The sequence below is a fragment of the Scyliorhinus torazame genome, chromosome 1 (genome assembly GCF_047496885.1).
Source record: "Scyliorhinus torazame isolate Kashiwa2021f chromosome 1, sScyTor2.1, whole genome shotgun sequence".
Classification (NCBI taxonomy): domain Eukaryota; kingdom Metazoa; phylum Chordata; class Chondrichthyes; order Carcharhiniformes; family Scyliorhinidae; genus Scyliorhinus; species Scyliorhinus torazame.
Window position 1 is genome coordinate 317,052,476 of NC_092707.1, and position 20,501 is coordinate 317,072,976.

Sequence of the window (20,501 nt, forward strand, 5' to 3'; positions counted from 1 at the left end):
ATGGGAGGCTGGAGCAGCATGAACCGCTCCAGCGCCGTGCTGGACCCCTGGAGGGACCAGAATCGGTACTCCCAGCGGCCCGTTCACTCTGCCGCGGAATGGGAGAATCCCGCCCTCTAGGTTAGGCCTCTGGATTATTAGTCCAGTGACATTACCATTATGCCACTGTCTTCCTGATAGTTTGCTGTCTCAATTTGTTGAACAGTTAATAAGGAAAACATTTCCTAGAAAATAACCTCAAAAGATATTCTGTTTACTCTATCTGAGCCGAAGATTAAGTAACCTCTTTTGAATTTTTTGGAGATTTGCACCACTCTTCCACATTTCAACACTCTTTTGCAATACTATAATATTTGCGTTATTTACAGGAGGACTGCTAGTACATAAGAAGAATAGTTGGTATTTTTTATGTTATGTAACAAAATGGTGTATGACATCATAAATGTTGGGTGTTTTCCAATGGTGATATGTGAGAATGAAGCAAGAATTGGACATTAATAATGTTGATGAAAACAAGTATGAGAAGAGAGAGTGGAGATGTACAAAGAAGGAACCAAAAAGGGGACAAACTGAACAAATACACGTTTAGAGGGAGGGGTAATTGACATTTTAAAACCTAAGCTCTATGATAATGCCTCATAAGGCGAGGATGTTTCCACTTGCAGGAGAAACTAGAACCAGAGGACACCATCTCAGACTAAAGGGACGATCCTTTAAAACAGATGAAGAGGAATTTCTTCAGCAAGAGGGTGGTGAATCTGTGAAACTCTTTGCCGCAGAAGGCTGTGGAGGCCAAATCACTGAGTGTCTTTAAGACAGAGATAGATAGGTTCTTGATTAATAAGGGGATCAGGGGTTATGGGGAGAAGGCAGGAGAATGGGGATGAGAAAATATCAGCCATGATTGAATGGCGGAGCAGACTCGGTGGGCCGAGTGGCCTAATTCTGCTCCTATGTCTTATGGTCTTATGGATTATGTCACTGCCCATCCAATAAATATTTCAATGGATGAGAAGTTCTTTGGGATGTCCAAAGGATGGAAAATCATTATTTAATGGAGGTTCTTTCTTCAGGTTTTTTTGGATTTCAGCTGATCCTAGTAAGTTGGGCTCTGTAAAGTATTTGTTGTGACAAAGAGCACTGGTATAGTGCTTCTGAGGTGACCTCAAAAGTCAATTGAGGTACTGCTTTTGATCCCTTGATAATTCTGAGAATGTGAAAAATTCATACCAGATATTAATCCTGAGATTTCAATACTAATAATAGACTGAACAACATATAGCATTCATCCGTGATAGTAATGTGACGTGGGACATGTTCTATCAAATGACTGTGAACTTAGTAATTCATGAGTGCCTTTATTTTCAAGTTGTATGTTAATGTGAGTGATGTATTTTCCATTTAACAGCCAGTCTGTATGGGTGTTTCAATGTATTGGACGAATATATTGTCCTTCATATCATATAATCATAAAGCACAGAAGATTTGCCCCATCATGTTTGTGCCAACTCTTTGGAAGAGCGGCCCAATTATTCCTTCTCGTTTTATTTTTTCCCTGTAACCCTGAATATATTATCGATGCGTATCAGTGATCTGGGGATTAAAAGTAATGGGATAAGCTTAAACCAGATGTATCACTGTTTTAGTGGCCGTTTCTGTTTGTCAGATATTACTCCACTGCAATTAAACATTCTGTTTGCATTTGTCGATAGTTTGAAGTGTGAGCTGAAACACAAATTCACATTGCGTTTTTGCACCACATCTCGGCTGATTACTAACGCCTGAATTTGCTTTCAGATATTACTCTCTTCTGTTGGTCTATTGTTTTTACAACCAGCATATATGACACAGGGATGCTCTTGGACCCCTTTTTGTCATTGACTTTGCTTTTCCTTATGTCATTTTTGTGTGTGTGTGTTTTATTTCCTCTGTCTTGTGAATGCAATGCTGTTCAGGAAATTTGACTAGTCAAATTGCAGATTCAGAAACCAGTGTCCTTTCTGTTGGCCACTCTCCAAAGAAGCACCAGAGACTAGCAAGCAGCATTAAGGTCAGGTTGGAATCCAATCCGCATAAATCTCTGAGCAATATCACTGCAGATGGCTAGCATAGTTTAATTGCAGCACCCACCTACTTGCTTCAAATTTACTTTACACCTTTGCTTTGTGACTGCCAGTATGTGACCATTGTGCGAAGAAACATACATAACAGTGAGCAGAGTTAACTTGTTCAATGTTTTTTCCTAATTGGATTGTTTCTAGACTTTCTTTCCTCAGCTCTACAAGATTGCAATCCAATATCCTATCCCTCTGGTACGATATTACTGCATTTAGTGACGAGACTGCATCATATTACATAATTTCAATAAATTTAACAATCCTGAGTTTAACCAATATATAGAGTAGTGTTTTCCAATCTGTTCTACTATGGCCCCATTTAACACTTGAAAATGACATGACCCCGAACACCAGCAATAATGCAGCACAGTAACATTCAGTATATAAGATTATCTCATTCAAGGCACATGAGGATCGGAAAAAGAGGGAGGAGCATGGGCTCTTAATGAACAAGATAGTCGAAGTAGATAGGGAATATTCGAGGGCGCCTACTACAGAGGGATTGGCGAGAAGGAAAAGGTTGCAGGGGCAATTTGGTAGGTTCACGACAGGGCGGATGGTGGGGCAGCTGCGCAGGGCAAGGGGGGTGCAGTACGAGTACGGGGAGAAGCCAAGCAGAATGTTAGCACATCAACTATGGAGGCAGGCTGCGTCCATTGAAATATTGAGGATACGGACAGAGACAGGGGAGATGGTGACGGAGCCGGGTAGGATAAATGAGACGTTTAGGGAATACTATAAGGAGCTGTACAGGGCGGACCCGGGGGGTGAAGAAGGAAAATAGGGCAGTTTTCAGGTGGGCTGGAATTTCCGCAGTTGGAGGAAGAGAAGAGGCAGGCTCCAGAGGAGCCTTTGGGGCTGAGGGAAGTATTGGACAGCATAAGGGGTATGAAGTTTGGGAAGGCCGCGGGGCCTGGTGATGGTAATAAGGAGTTTGCGACGGATCTGACACCGCATCATTTGGGGGCTTTTGGGAAGGGGGAGCTGCCGGAGACAATGACGCAGGCAACGATCAGATTGATACCAAAGAAGGGGAAGGACCTGTTGGAACATGGGTCGTACAGGCCCATATCGCTGTTATATACCTATGTGAAAGTGTTGGCTAAGTTGGTGGCGGCGAGGATGAAAGGTTGGGTTCCAGGAGTGCTCGTGGAGGACCAGACCGGATTAGTAAAGGGCAGGCAGCTCTCTAGTAATATAAGCAGGCTGTTAAATGTGATCATGACTCTGTTGAGAGGTTGGGTACCGGAGGTAGTGTGTCCATGGACAAGGGGAAGACAAATATGGTGATATTTGTTTGAGGTCCTGGGAAGGTTCGGGTTTGGGCTGATGTTTGTGGCATGGATGAGCCTGTTATATGTGGCACCGGTGGTGAGTGTACATACCAACGATATGGGTTCACAAAATGTCGCCACTGCTTTTTGCGCGAGCTATAGAGCCTCTAGCAATGGCTCGGGAGAGTGGCAAGGGATTACGCGGGGGAGTAGGGAGCATCGGGTGTCACTATATTCTGACGACCTGTTACTGTACGTGTCAGCCCCGCTGGAGAGCATGGGGAGGATCATGGATTTGTTGGGGAAGTTTGCCGCGTTTTCATGATATAAATTAAACTAGGGAAAAATGAAGTGTTCCCGGTGAATGAGCTGGGTCAGCAAGCCAACCTAGAGGGGTTACCATTTAAGGTAGCCAGAGATATCCAGGAAGAGTTCTCCAGGCTACTGAGGTATGCCCTGTTGGGGGTGACTACTGCCCCCGGATGTGGAAGGGGGGATCGGTAGCCAGAGATAGGTATCTGGGGATTCAGGTAACGGGAGAGTGGGTGACGCTGCATAAGTGGAATGTAAGAAAACTGGTGGAGGAGGTTAGGGAGGATTTGAAGAGGTGGGACACGCTAAACCTGACTCTGGCAGAGAGGGTCCAAGTGGTGATGATGAACGTCCTGCCGAGGTTTCTATTAGTAATTCAGACGCTTCTTATTTTTGCACCAAATGCCTTTTTCCGGGTACTGGATACGATTATCTCAGTTTGTGTGGGCAGGAGAGGTACCAAGGGTTAAGAGGACTCTGTGACAGAGGCAGAAGGGGGGGTGTTGACGTTGCTAAACCTGCTGCATTATTATCGGGTGCCGAACGTGGGGAAGGTGAGGCGGTGGTGGGATGGAGAGGGGCAGAATGGTTAGGATGGAGGAAGAATCCTGTCGGGGGTCCAGCCTGCGGGCTATGCCGACGGCAGCGTTGCCACTGATGCCAAGGATATACACAGAGAGCCCAGTGGTACAGTCCACAGTGAAGGTCTGGAACCTGTTGACGAGGCACTTTAGGATAGAGGGGATGTCAGTGTTGACGGCGCTGTGCAAAAGCCATGGCCTCTAACTGCGGGGGGGGGGGGGGGGGGGGTGTATTGGAAGTGGGGAGAAGTGGGGCTGGTTCGGATAAGGGATCTGTACCTGGAAGAGAAGTTTGCCATTATGGAGGAACTGAAGGAGAGGGCAGAGCTCCTGAGAAGAAGTGAGTTTAGATACCTGTAGGTAAGGGACTTTGCACGGAAGGTTTGGAAAGAGTTCACCAGGCTAACGAGCTATGCCCTTTTGGGAGTGACTGCTGCTCCCGGACGTGAAAGGGGAGCGCAGGATCGGAGACATATATGGGTGGGTGGGAAAGCACCTGGTGAAGATTAGCTGGGAGGGGAGATGAACTGGAGATGTGGAATGAGGTGCTACGAAGGGTAAACGCGACTTCTTTGTGTGCGAGGATGAACCTGATCCAGTTCAAGGTGGTACATAGCGTGCACATGACTTAGGCAGAATGAGTGGGTTCTTCCATGGAGTGGCAGATGAGTGCGAGAAGCGTGGGTGGGACTAGCAAACCATGCACGTATGTTCTGGGGTTGCGAGAATTTGGAGAGAATGTTCTCAGTGCTAACGAGGATAGTGGGGGAGGAGGTTGGGCCCGACCCATTGGTGGCGATATTTGGGATATCGGCGGAGCCTGAGCGGATGGAGAGGAAGGCTGCTGTCGTGGCCTTCAGCTCTCTGATTGCCCGGTGAAGGATCTTATTGGAATGGTGGTCCGCAACGTCACCGGGGGTGACTGCCTGCCTGGCTGGGAGGCTTGTACGACTTTCTTTGTTTGGAAACGATCAAATACGAACTGAGGGGATCAGCGGAGGGCTTTGAGGCACGGGGGGGGGGGGGGGGGGGGGGTGTTCGTGGCCATGTTTGAAGAGTTGTTCGTCGAGAGGGGGGGGGGAGGTGTTCGTGGCCATGTTTGAAGAGTTGTTCGTCGAGAAGGGGGGGGGGGGGGGGGGTGCGTGGCGGTGAAAAGGGGAAAAATCTGTACAAACTGTATAGTTGTGTGTTGGGGAGTATGTTCCCTGAACTGTTTATTTTGTAACCATTTGCATTAGTTTGGAATAAAATATATTTAAAAAAAAACATTCAGTATATAAAGATTAAAGTTTGATCAACATATCCTATAAATACATAAAGCTGTGGTTTTAGAATACTTGTAAAAATGTAATTATTTTATGTACTCATCAGGTCCAAGGCGACATGTGACTTGCATTACTGCAACACAGTTTCTCAGAATCTGGCAGGGTAGTTGAAAATTGCATCTTTACATTCTGATATGACATCGAGGATTGATCGATATATAGATTTCATGTAGATTAAATGGGTTAAATATAGCTTCAATGGGTTAAATACAGCTTCAGACAAATGCATGCTGGAAAAAGGGACCATCACTTTCGGTGTGCGTGTTGCAATGTCTTCAGTGTACCAAGATTCTGACAGAGAAACTCTGAAACTTGTTTTTTCTCCCAAGGCTCATCACATTAAATTTCAATAAGCTGTTCAGCTGCGGGCAAATCCATGTCATCAGGCTGAAAGGCGTTTTGGACCCAATTGAACGTTGTAACATCTGAATTGGGGGCGGAGGGAGGGAGTTGCAAAGTGTGCCTCCAGGTGGTTGTGATGGTCATAGAATTCATAAGAGTTCCTACAGTCCAGAAGGATGCCATTGAGTTCAGTGAGTCTGCACCGACCCTCCGAAGGAGCACCCTACCCAGATCCAATCCTCTGTCCCATCCTTTGGATACTAAGAGACAATTTAGAATGGCCAATTCATATAACCTGCACATCTTTGGACAATAAGGGGCAACCTTGAATGGTCAATTCACATAACCTGCACATCTTTGGACTGTGGGAGGAAATTGGAGCACCCAGAGGAATCCAATGAGACACGGGGAGAATGTGGAAACTCCACACCGTCACCCAAAGTCAGAATCAAACCCAGGTCTCTGGTGCTGTGAGGCAGCAGTGCTAGCCACTGTGGTTGATTATATATGACTAGGTGTAACCTGAAAAACCCCCTGCAAGACCCAGAAATCCCTGCATTGACCACATGGGTGTGACATGTTAGTAACACATCACACAAATAGGACTGGTAATGCTGGATTCCAGCTCTGAATGTAGTATGCATGCTGTCTTGAGCTTCGCCTTGGAATGCACAACTTGAAGACCATATGAAATAAATGTGATTTTATTACTTGTGACCCTATTCGCTGTTTCTGTGACCTGAATTGGGGTCACAGTTTGGGAATCACTGATCTGGAGTTTATTTCCCATGAAAGTTTTGCATACAGTAGATTGGGAAGGGTGACAATTCCTCCTTTTAAATTCCTCCAATTGCATTTCCTCAAATTATTCATAGGCTATTCTCATGACAGATTATGCAATTATTTGTCCCTAAATTATTATAACTTTGATCTCTTGTGAGTCAAATATGTTTTTGAGAAATATAGAATTCACTTTTCAGTATTTAGGAATGTTTATAGCTTCTGCTTGTATAATGTCAATAAAAATGAATCCACATTTTTGCTTTTCAGGTTATTTCAAATCATTCTTTGACACTTTGCCAGTGGATAATACTTTGTTTTTCCTTTATATTTGCAGTTATGCTCCCATCATTTTTGTATTTAAACTATCTCTGGTTCCTAATGACTCTTGCACTGTAGAGAAGCACAGAGCAGTGTTCAACATCTTAACTGTATATATGTAGCAACCCAGATACTTACAATTTTACTCTGTAATCATTCATATGTTACTCATAGTTGTAAATTCATCATTGCTCTAGCTAAATTCTGGGCACCATCACAAAGGAAGTATCATTGACTCTATTTGAACTACTTTTTCACTTTTCATCATGTTCCTTATTAAATTCGACTTAATAATACAAATGGCAAATTGGGAGCAATGGTTAGGTATTTTCTTTGTTGAGAACTTGAAATGTGAGAATTCATACTGGTACTGTTGTAATATTCAAGCATCATAAAATAATTACATTAAAAATGAAATAAACACTCCAATTATTGGCATGCGCTAGTTTTACTTAATTATTGAACAAGTGTCAGTATCTGGCAACCTGTGCAAATACCTCGCCAGAATTTGACAGAATATATGGAAAAGACCTTTCTACATCTGAATTAGCAAGAACAAAATGGCTATAATCTCTTTGCACACTCATTGGAGTTATCACTAAAATGAAGATAACAAAAACATTAGATTTTTGCTACAGATTGCAGAGTGATGAAATATCACAATATTGTGGAAGTTTTTCATATCCGTGCATTCTCCCAACTGGGGGTAGTGCCAATTGTGGCTCATTGGATGGCACCCTGGCCTCTGAATCAGAACGTGATATGTTCAAATTCCACTCCAGAGACTTGAGCACAACAACCTAGACTGACACTCTAATGCAGTACTAAGGTAGTACTGCATTGTTGGAGGTGCTGTCGTTCAGATGAGACTATAAACTGACTTCCTGTCTACTATCTCAGGCGGATGTTAAAGATCTTCTAGCACTATTTTGAAGAAGAGTAGGGGGATATTTCCTGTTATCCTGGCAAATATGTATCCCTTAATAAACATCACTTAAAGCAGATTATCTGATTACTTTGGGAGCTTGCTGTGTGCAAGGTTGTACCTACATTTCAACAATGATTACACTTCAAAGTCCTTCCTGGACTGTAAAGTGCTTTCAAATGCCCATGGGTTATGCTAAGCACAATACAACTGCAAATATTTTTCCTTAGTGTTAAAAAAAACTTGACATTTAGTAATTTTATTGTTTGCATTGTGATTGAAACATTGCTTATTCAGATGTTTTGACGTAATGATTTGAATGCACATGAGATACATTGCGAACATGCACAATAAGTATCTTGCATGTCAGTGCATTCCAATCATCTTTCCTTTACGACCACCAAAAAAACAGATGGTGCCTGAATGTTCTAAAAGCTGTGCCATAGCTCCAATGTCATGCAGGATTGTTATGATGGAGAAATTTCAGCAAATTATCCTTAACTAGTCTGCAGCCTTTGATATGGTTGACCTTACCATCCTTCTCCAATGCCTCTCCACTGTTGTGCAGCTGGGTAGAATTGCATTGGTCTGATTCCGTATTTATTATTTTGGCTGCTAATGGAAATTAATGTTTTTTGAAAGCGTACCACTGACTTCAAAGTCAGTTTCTCACTCTCTCCCTCCATCTCGTGCTTCAAAACAAGTCTCAGCTGCCTTATTAATGGAATGCTTAGTGTGCTATGTTTATTAAATTGAACATTGTTTTGCATCATATTTCTACTTTCAGTCACTGATCCCAGTGTTGCTTATGAAATACTGTTGTATACAAAATGGTTGCCATGTTATTTTAAACTTCGTACTTTGGGTCGTTATTGAGAAACTGATGAGGTGCAATTTAAATTTCAGTAGAAAAAACTCTGAAAATTTGCTCTTTGTAATAATTCCCAATTATAAAAATTGACTCAAAAGCAAAATATAGCAGGTACTGAAAATCTCAACGAACAACAGAAAATGCTGAAAACACTCACCAGATCAGGTAGCATCTGTGGGGAGAGAAAACAGTTAATATTTCAGGTTGATTGTCTTTCTTCAGAAATGCTAAAGGTTAATTATGTAACATGTTTTAAGCATATTGATAACTCGAGGCAGAGAACTTCAAAATCTTTGACCTCTTCACCTCATCAATAGACTGATTTATCTCTGCAAATTTTGAATCATCACTGTGGTCTAGTTCTCTGGGTGAGGATTTCAATCTTGCGCTTTATTCAAGTAGCTTTAACAGTGTTCAATTTCCTCATGTCGACTGATATCGATAGGAAGGTTCAAGATTTCTCCTGGCATTATTCAGAAGGAATAAATTGTAAAGAGGAAAGATATAGTTTCCCTGGCCATCATTTAGAGCATGGAGAAAATCCTGTGGAGAAAATCCTGTAGAATTTAGAAATTCCCTAAAAGATGTTCCAGAAGGATCTTGTTCAGAATTGCATATGCTAGCTCTTGAAATATTTTCATTCCAGGTTAACACCAAACAACTGCTACTTATCCACCCTCTTCCCCCTTTTCCTCCAAAAATCCTGATGATTAAGCTATTAGCTTCTTGAGGGGAAGTAAACTCGTATGGTGCCCTAACATAAGGGCGGCACAGTGGTTAACACTGCCCCATAGTACCAGGGACCTGGGATTGATTCCAACCACTGGTGACTGGAGTTTGCACATTCTCCCTATGTTTGCGTGGGTTTCCTCTGGGTGCTCCGATTTCCTCCCACAATCCAAAGATGTGCAGGTTAGATGGATGGCCATGCTAAATTGCCCACAAGTGTCCAAAAAGTTAGGTGGGTTTACGGGGAAAGAGGGGGTTTGGGCTTGGGTAGAGTGCTCTTTCGCAGGTTCGATGCAGACTCGATGGGCCAAATGGCTTCCTTCTGCACTGTAGGGATCCTATTCTATGACAGTATGGTTTTGCTTTGTGTACATTCCTGTACTATTTGTGTGTATGTCAAACAGATGTTCGCAAGCCAACAAAAGTCCAAGTGTACAGACAATTGCTGTTACCACATTCCTGTACTGAGTGTGACCTGGACTGTATCAATGGCACGCAATTCCATCAAAAAGCCTTCGCCGTGTTCTGTGGATTCAGTGGGCAGACTGTCGAACAACGCTGATGTCCTTGAAGCTAGCTCCACAAGCATTCAGGCTAAAAGCCTGCAAAATTGACTACAATTGGGTATTGTATCCAGATTGCTGAAAAGCATCGCCCCAGCCTGTCTTGTTTTCAGCTTTCTGGGGAGGACAAAGAAAAAGCTTTGAAGAAACTCCAAAGCTCTGTTTGAAGCACAGAATCATTAACAATAATGGCTGGGAGGAGCTTGCTGCCAATCATTCAAAAAGGCATCAGATACATCTAATAATAATCGTTATTAGTGTCACAAATAGGTTTACATTAACATTTCAATGAAGTTCATCTTGTACATCAAGTGGCATCATGCTTTGAGTCCAAATACCTTAATGATGAGGCAGACCAGCGGCAGAGAAGGAAAGAAAAGGAAGCCAATCCTGCTCTCTAGATTCGTTATCTCGTGGGACATCCTGCGTGTCTCATCATCTGGGTCGCGTGTTGGCTCATTCAGTCACAAATGACCCATGGCTGAAAGTTATAATCCTGAGTAGACGTCATCTTTGAATCGAGGGACAGCTAGTGACAATGGATAAATTATTGAGGTGAAGCAGTTGGTGCAGACCCGATAGGCCGAATGGCCTCCTGCACACTAAGGATTACTTGATTCTGTGACTTGGCCTGGGTTGTGGTGCTTTTGCTGGTCTTGGTTCGGAGGTGGGAGCTCACAAACCATTTCACTGTTTCCACACCCCACAGTTCACTAACCACTGGTATGGAAATTTGTAATGAAAGCAGTTGACAGGAAATATTTGATTTGATTTAGAATAGAATCATAGAAGTTTACAGCATGGAAACAGGCCCTTCGGCCCAACCAGTCCATGCCGCCCAGTTTTTACCATTAAGCTAGTCCCAGTTGCCCGCACTTGGCCCATAACCCTCTATACCCATCTTACCCATGTAACCATCTAAATGCTTTTTGAAAGACACAATTGTACCCGCCTCTACTACTACCTCTGGCAGCCCATTCCAGACACTCACTACCCTCTGAGTGAAGAAATTGCCCCTCTGGGCCCTTCTGAATCTCTCCCCTCTCACCTTAAACCTATGCCCTCTAGTTTTAGACTCCCCTACCTTTGGGAAAAGATGTTGACTATCTACCTTATCTATGCCCCTCATTATTTTATAGACCTCTATAAGATCACCCCTAAGCCTCCTACGCTCCAGGGAAAAAAGTCCCAGTCTATCCAGCCTCTCCTTATAACTCAAACCATCAAGTCCCGGCAACATCCTAGTAAATCTTTTCTGCACTCTTTCTAGTTTAATAATATCCTTTCTATAATAGGGTGACCAGAACTGCACACAGTATTCCAAGTGTGGCCGTACCAATGTCTTGTACAACTTCAACAAGACGTCCCAACTCCTATATTCAATGTTCTGACCAATGAAACCAAGCATGCCGAATGCCTTCTTCACCACCCTGTCCACCTGCGACTCCACCTTCAAGGAGCTATGAACCTGTACTCCTAGATCTCTTTGTTCTATAACTCTCCCCAACGCCATACCAGTAACTGAGTAGGTCCTGGCCTGATTCGATCTGCCAAAATGCATCACCTCACATTTATCTAAATTAAACTCCATCTGCCATTCGTCGGCCCACTGGCCTAATTGATCAAGATCCCGTTGCAATCCTAGATAACCTTCTTCACTATCCACTGTGCCACCAATCTTGGTGTCATCTGCAAACTTACTAACCATGCCTTCTAAATTCTCATCCAAATCATTAATATAAATCACATATAACAGTGGACCCAGCACCGATCCCTGAGGCACACCACTGGTCACAGGCCTCCAGTTTGAAAAACAACCCTCTACAACCACCCTCTGCCTTCTGTCGTCCAGCCAATTTTGAATCCAATTGGCAACCTCACCCTGGATCCCGTGAGCTTTAACCTTCTGCAACAACCTACCATGCGGTACCTTGTCAAAGGCTTTGCTAAAGTCCATGTAGACAACGTCTACTGCACTGCCCTCATCTACCTTCTTGGTCACTCCCTCAAAAAACTCAATCAAATTTGTGAGACATGATTTTCCACGCACAAAGCCATGCTGACTGCCCCGAATCAGTCCTTGCCTCTCTAAATGCTTGTAGATCCTGTCTCTCAGAATACCTTCTAGCAACTTACCTACTACAGACGTTAGGCTCACCGGTCTGTAGTTCCCAGGCTTTTCCCTGCTGCCCTTCTTAAACAAGGGCACAACATTCGCCACTCTCCAATCTTCAGGCACCTCACCTGTGGCTGCCGATGAATCAAATATCTCCGTTTGGGGACCCGCAATTTCCTCCCTAGCCTCCCACAACATCCTGGGATACATTTCATCAGGTCCCGGGGATTTATCTACCTTGATGCGCTTTAAGACTTCCAGCACCTCCTCGTCTGTAATATGCACACTTCTCAAGACATCACTATTTATTTCCCTTAGTTTCCTAACATCCATGCCTTTCTCCACCGTGAATACCGATGAGAAATATTCATTCAGGATCTCACCCAACTCTTGTGGCTCTGCACATAGATGCCCTTGTTGATCCTTAAGAGGCCCTACTCTGTCCCTAGTTACTCTTTTCCCCTTTATGTATCTGTAGAATCTCTTTGGATTCTCCCTTGCATTATTTGCCAAAGCAATTTCATGTCCCCTTTTTGCCCTCCTGATTTCCCTCTTAACTCTATTTCGACAATCTCTACACTCTTCAAGGGATCTACTTGATCCCAGTTGCTTATGTACGTCATATGCCTCCTTCTTCTTTTTGACCAGAGTCTCAATATCTCGAGTCATCCAGGGTTCCCTACTTCTACCAGCCTTGCCCTTCACTCTAAAGGGAATGTGCTTACCCTGCACCCTGGTTAACACATTTTTAAAAGCCTTTATTATTATTTTAATTTTTATTATTATTATTTTAAAAAATAAATAATTTATTATTGTCACATGTATTAGTATACAGCTTGTTGACCAGATATTTGTGACAAAATATATCTAGTACAGTGTTTTTCAACCTTTACTTCCCGGGACCCATGCTGGCCGACCTTTGGGACCCATGCCACATTTGCTTACCTTTAATGCATAAGGAGAGCCTGTTTGGTCCTCATGGTCTCGCTCCAATCAGGTTAACGGGAGGAAAATGCAATGCTGACAGCCTCATGGGCTTTTGGGGTATCTTTAATGTGATGTCATAGGTCAGATACAGCAGCGTAATCTTTTCATTTGGAGTCACCTGTATGTTAATAACTGACTCTCTCTTTTCACCCACATTTCTCTTTCAAAATCTGAATCTTCTCCTCTCACTTGTCGGTACTTCCCTGCATATAACACACATAGGCTTTGCATCCTTATTTGCACTGACACAAATGACAAAAAACATGCTTCAAAAAAATCATCTTTATACTGCTTTGTTTCCGAGTTAAGTTTCTTCTTTGTAGGCTGTTGGAATAGAGGCCCTGGAACAGAGTACAAAGCTAACACTAGCACTGCTTTGTCCTGCCCTGGACTTTACTGAGCAGCTCTCTCCAAATTCAGATCAGAGATCCTGGCCAGTGGGTACTCTGCTATTTGTGTCGCTGGCCGTCTCTTTTTTTGGAACAAAATGTTTCATCTTCACAGTCCTCTTGCCTTCCTTGCTAGCGGTAGAAAATGGAAGAAGCTCTCCTCAGTGATTTGGCACCAAAAGCACATACACTTTAAAAAAAATGTACCTTGTTACAAACATGTATCAAAACAGGTTACAGCAAATAAACACCACGGGAAGCATACTACCCAACAATTATCTATACCATCTGTACAGATTTCCCCCCCCCCCCCACCCCCACGGTCACAAACATCTCCCCCCTTTTCTCAAACCCCCCTGGCAGAGCCCCTTAACTCATAAAAAGCACATATACTTGATGCCAAGCACCCTGTATGTATGCCGGGACGTAACCTGCTGCCGCTGATGGCCACAACACTGCACACAGCCTAATTCCATTCTTCTTTAATAAATGAAATGAAAATGGCTTATTGTCACAAGTAGGCTTCAATGAAGTTACTGCGAAAAGCCCCAAGTCGCCACATTCCGGCACCTGTTCGGGGAGGCTGGTATCGGAATTGAACCGTGCTGCTGGCCTACCTTAGTCTGCTTTAAAAGCCTGCTATTTAGCCCAGTGTGCGGCAGCGACCGCCATACTCAATTTAAGTGCCGCTAGTGGCCATTGGGTGCTTCTCCCGTGATCAGCACCACTGCAGGATTGCTGGGGTGACCTTCCCAACACCCGCGTGCCGGTCGCGACCTGCACGAAAAACACTGATTGGGAGGAATAGAACGCAAGGGGGTTGAAGTTATGCTTCAGCCATACAACGCCTTGGGTAGATGACCGTTGAGCTGATACGAGAACAATGCTTTAGGAATTAATTCTTTGCCTTGAAAGGAATGCTTACTAGAACAATGCCTGGACTCCAAAGGTGACGTTACGTGGAGAAATTAACAAACTAGGGTAGTATTCCCAGGTATTTATAAGATTAAGATTGGTTGACATTTTCAAGATAGTAAAGGGAACAGATAATGTAAGTGGAAAAGAACTATTTCTGCTCATTGGGTCATTGGGAGTCTTAGGATGTGGGGGCATAGTCTAAAAATAAGAGCCAGAACATTCAGGAATGAAATTAGGAAACGCTTCTACATACTGAAGGGTACTAGAAATTAGGAACTTTCTTCCACAAAGACCAATTGATGCTAAATTGGTTGTTAATTTTAAAACTGCTTATTATATCATAATTAACAAAATGGATCTCGGAGAAAGGTAGGTATCTGCAGTTCAGTTGCAGATCGACCATGGTCTCACTGAATGATGGAATGTTTTCAAAAGGGCTAAGTGGCCCATCCCAATTGCAGTGTTTATTTAAGGAAGTGTGTATTTGTCAGTGTCAGTGTGGTTCAGTTAATAGCACTCTTGCCTCTGAGTCAGCATTTTGTGGGTTCGAGTTCTGCTCCAGATATGTGAGCACAAAATTTACATTATCATTCCATTGCAGTACTCTGTTGGAGGTGCAGACTTTTAGATGGGATCTTAAATTAAGGCCCCATCTGACCCCTCTAGGGTATAAAAGATTCCATGGCACCATATTGAAAGAGTTGCTCCTGGTGTCCTAGCCACTATTTATTTCATTGCTGTTTGTGAGAGCTTGCTGTGCACTAATTGCTACCATATTTACATTCCACCAGTAGCCATACTTAATATTTTACAGATAATGATGTACTTTGGGAAGCCCTGAGGGTTTGAAGGATGCAATATAAATGCAAACCTACCTCCTTTCTCTGTGTATATATTTTCTATGCATTTGTTTATATAACATGTTACATGCAAAAATGATTACCTATGGCGAGAGGTGTGATCAGTGACCAGTATAAAAGTTCAGGAATCACAATGGTTGCTAAGTACAATTAGGGCAAGAAATACATCTGTGTGTGCATTGGGAATAAAGACCTGACAGTCTTCTCCTAACCTTTGAAGGAGAAATTGAGGGTAAAAACAGAAGAGGAAGAAAGAAAAATAGATCGGTAGATAACATTGCGATGTGAACTAAGGGGGCTTGAGGAAAACCAGAGAAAGAGCAGGACGATATCAGTCGCCCACTCAGGCTGTGGTGACAACATGAATAAAAGGGCAAAGAAGCAGCTTCAGTGACATAATTTTACTGCGATGGCGTGAAGTGTTTTGGGGGAGTACGGCAACCAATGCAGTAAATAAAAATAATAATTTTATACATGTATGATTTAGAAAGGGAGAAGCCTATTCACATTTTTCTTTGGGAATCAAGCAATTAAAGGAATTCAGGACAACATTTGACAATTAATGACCCAGATGAAATAATAAAATGTAATGCATGGAATTTGCATGCCTTTTTTGTAAAGAGCACAAAGTGAATTTATGCAGTGGTGTTGAGGAAAAATCTGGCGTAATATTGCCTGCTTCTAGTTTATATCACCATGACCTCTTGGTTCCAAGAAAATGTAGTAGTATGTGACCTGCAAGACGAGAGAGGGAAACATTCCAGGCATTACCTAGTCATGGGATGGGAAGTGGATATGAATAACATCATGTGCTAAATCAGTCATTTAGATTTCTGTGACTGTCTTCCAGTCCTGGATTTTCTTTGTATATGTCGCTTGGTCAATGTGTGTGAATCAGGATATTGAGACTGCAGAGATAACTTAAAATAAACTGAGCATGAATTTTTGTGCTTGCCAAACTCAAATCACAAATTAAAAATTATTGTTCTTTCTGGTATTTGCAAAGAGAAATACTTTTATTTTAAAATATTTTTATTAAAAATGTTTTCATTGAAAATAAACACATCAACATCAAACAGCCCAGGCAGCGGCGCTGACATAGTTAGAAAGCCAACAAAAATTCTCCAACTGATTTTATAACTCCCACCAGCCCAACAAATATTACTCACCCCAAACAGTAATAATAACCACCTCCCCCTCTGCCTGTTAACAGCTGATGGTGACTAATTCTTTCAAGTATGAGATGAATGGCTGTTCCCTCAGGTAGAACCCCTCCACGACACCCTAATGGTGTACTTGACCCCTTCCAAATGGAGAAATTCCATGAGGTCACTCGTCCAGGCCGAGGCACTAGGCGGGACGGAAGATCTCCATCCCAACAGAAGGCAAGAACATCTGCCTTCGCCCTGGCGAGTTCGATACCCCATAAATGGCCACCAACGTACAAGACACCAGATCAATGTTAAGAATCGCTGACATGGTGCTAAAGAAGGATACCCAAAAGCTTGCCATCCTTGGACACGACAAGAACATATGGGTGTGATTAGCAGGCCCATGAGAGCACCCCCAGCTCCTTGAATAGCTTCCAATGACATGATCTGCCCATAAATATTTGGAATGCTCCTCCCCTCCCCCAGATCATGCCAACAATCGGATTCACCCCAACAGGGAGGGCTGCACGCTGCAGAAAATGTAGGACAAGCCTTACGGGTAAAATCACGTAACTGATAATATCGGAATAAGTCTGCACCCGGCAGTTGAAATTTTGCAATAACTCCTCCCAACTGGCAAATCGTCCCTCTGTGAATAGATCCCTAAAGCGCTCGAGGCCCTTTTCTTTGCGCAACTTAAACATTTCATTCAACCCTGACGGCACAAGCAAATGGTCAACGCATATGCCGCCCCCACACCCCCATATGAGTCTGACTCTCCCAGCCACCCCAGCACCTTCTCAACATTAGCCACTCAATAATGAAGGAGAAAATTGTGCAATGCCAGGCCCCTACATTGCTGGTCCCTCTGAAGGTATGCCCTACTAATTCTTGGTGACTTACCCATTCAAATAAAATAAGTCACCAACTTGTTCACCTTGGTAAAAATAAATACTTAATTGGTTAATATGCATAGTATCACATTGCATTCCAGCACAGAAACAGACCATTTGGCCCAACAGATCCATGTTGGTGCTGCTGTTTCACATCAACTTTTGCCCATTAACTTATTGTTATATTCCTTTTTCGGGGGGTTGGTTAGCTCAGCTGGCTGCATGGTTGGTTCGTGATGTGAAGCTCGCTAACAGTGCGGGTTCAATTCCCATACTGGCTGAGGTTATGCATGAAGGTTCAACCTTCTCAACCTAAATTCTTCCCTTGTCTGAAGTGTGGTGACCCTCTGGTTAAATCACCACCAGTCCAGTCTCGAAGGGGAGAGCAGCCTATGATCCTCTGCGATTGTGGTGACATTTACATAACATTCTTTTTTCCCTCAGGTGTGTACTTTGTTTCCCTTTTATATGCATCTAACTTGTTTACCTCTACTGTTGCTGTGGAGTTCTGCATCATTATCACTGAGCAAGGAAGTTATTCATGAATTCCTTATTGGATTTTTGTTAGTGACTATCTTGCATTGATAGTCTGTCATTCTGGTCTTGCCCACAAGTAGAAACATCTTGGGTGTCTGCCCCGTCAAACCCTCTCATAATTGTAAAGACTTCTACTGGGTCACCCCTCAGTTTTCCTATTTTCTAAAGAGTCCCAGCTAGTTTAATCTTTCCTGATGGGTATACATTTTCAGTTCTGGTGTCATTCTCACATGCTTGAACCCCTCGAATCAGGTCTCTGTTCCTGCCACAGTAAAGATTCTTATCAAAATGTTTCATACTCTTATCAAGGTGTTTAAAATTCCTTGTGACTGCGACCATTGTTAACCATCCCCCCCTCGATCTGTCAGCAGTTTTTAACAACTACTTTTCCAACTGGGTGGGAGTGGCGTCACCTGATTCCAGTCGCAGCCAGAGAATCTCCTGCAATGGCTTTTAATTCTGCTCTTGCACTGTTGTCTTTAAGTTCCCAAGGATCTAATCTTGCATGCTTCCTAATTATCATCTACATGGTGTCTTGGCATGCATCTACATCACGGAAAATTAAATGACTGATTTTTATTAGCCTACCATTGGTGCCTGTGCCTTCAGCTGCCTGAGCTCTGAAAATGATTGTTCATTCTTTTCGGTTCTTGAGGCCATGAAATTGTACCACTTATAACATTGTGATGACTCTCCAGTATTTATTTCCACTTTTAAAATTCCCCAAATAATTGATTCAGACTATTTATCAAACTTCTATTTTATTTTTCAGATATATCCGGTTATATGGAAGAAAATTTAGCAAAGAAGATCACGTTCTATTTGTTAAGCTGCTGTATGAATTGGTTGTCATGCCTAAGCTTGAGATCAGCATGATGCAAGGATTCACACGATTATTAATAAGTTTACTCAAGTAAGTTCAGATTGAATTCCTCAAAGATGTGCTATTGCCAGATGTTACTGACATAAGCTACAAACTCCGTCATGAAGTGTATTTTAGTGGGAGAGTGATTGGTGGTGGATGTTTTTTGGACAGGCAGGTGATTTTGGTATTCCCCAAGAGTCAATTTTGGGTACATCATTTTTTTTCCAGTTTTTATTATCCACCTACACTTTGGTGTAGGAAGCCGCAACATAAAGTTTGCAATACAAAATTCAGCAATGGAGTAGATGGTAGTGAGCATACTTGTGGACTTCAAGAAGTCATGGACCGGGTGGTTAAATGGGCAGAGGCATGCATTTCTGTGCAGAGAAGTGTGAGAGGTTGTGAACTTCAGGTAGATTAAAATGAAAAGACAATATACTATAAATGACACCAAAATATAGATGAACCTTGGGGTCCACATCCAAATTTGTAGAGGTGGCTTTAAAAAGACATATGGGTTCCTTGGGTTGATAAATGGAGACCGAGAATGTTAAAGCCAAGAGATTGCGCAAGAATTTTGTAATTTCTGGATAGGCCATAGCTAGAGTATTGTGGGAAACTCTGACACTTCAGAAAAGATTCAAAAGCTTATGAAAGGGTATAGGGGAGGCTGATGGAGTCATAGAGGTCTACAGTACAGAAACGCCCCTTCGGCCCATTGTGTCTGTGATGGTCAAAATCAATCACCTCATTTTTCTAATCTGTTTTTCCAGCACTTGGCCATAACCTTGTATGCCTTGGCATTGCAAGTGCATATCTAAATACTTCTTAAATGTTATGAGGGCCTCTGCCTCCACCCTTTCAGGCAGTGAGTTCCAGACTCCCACCACCCTCTTAAAAAAAGGTATTTCCTCACATCCCCTCTAAACCTCCTGCCCCTTACCTTAAACCTATGCCTCCAGGTCTTTGATCCTTCCACCAAGGGGAAATGTTTCTTCTGTCTACTCTATCTATGGCCCTCATAATTTTATACATCTCAATCATGTCGCGCCTCCGTCTCCAAATCTCCAAGGAAGGCAATCCCAGTCTATCCAATCACTCTTCATAGCTAAAACGCTCCAGCTCAGGCAACATCCTGGTAAATCTCCTCTGCACCCTTTCTAGTGGTATCACTTTCCACCTATAATGTTGATTCCAGAACCACACACACTACTCTAGCTGTGGCCTGACCAACAATTTATACAGTCCCAGCATAACCTTCCAGCTCATAAACTCTATGCCTCGGCTAATAAAAACAAGAATACTCTATGCCTCCTGTGCTGCTACCTTAAGTGTACATGCACACAAGGTCCCTCTGATCCTCAGTGCTTCCCAGGGTCCTGCTGTCAAGGAAACTAACTTCAAGATCCTCTTGCTCTCGAATCTGTACCCTTAATATATCTTAACTCTGATGTTCTCCATCAGTGCATGCCTGCATACCTCTTCATTCCTCAGATGTAGGTCTGTCTGGTCCTGCCATACCTTCAAGTACTAAGCCTCTGAATTTTTCCACTCCTTTGCCTATATTAACCTTCTAAAAACACTTGTCTTTATGCCTCTTGCTTCCCCTCACTATTTTGGTTCAGTTTTTCCCTCCTGCTTGATG

The 20,501-nt window shown here is 42.9% G+C and overlaps 1 protein-coding gene across 2 annotated transcripts in view; it reads left to right on the forward strand.

The window, feature by feature from the left end:
- Positions 1-20,501, forward strand: part of LOC140424480 (proteasome activator complex subunit 4-like) — a 231,193-nt gene that overhangs the window by 5,641 nt on the left and 205,051 nt on the right. For both annotated transcript variants that reach the window (XM_072507869.1, XM_072507870.1), the window contains exon 2: positions 18,764-18,904. In XM_072507869.1, coding sequence (XP_072363970.1) covers positions 18,764-18,904 — 141 coding nt within the window. The remainder of the gene's footprint in view (positions 1-18,763; positions 18,905-20,501) is intronic.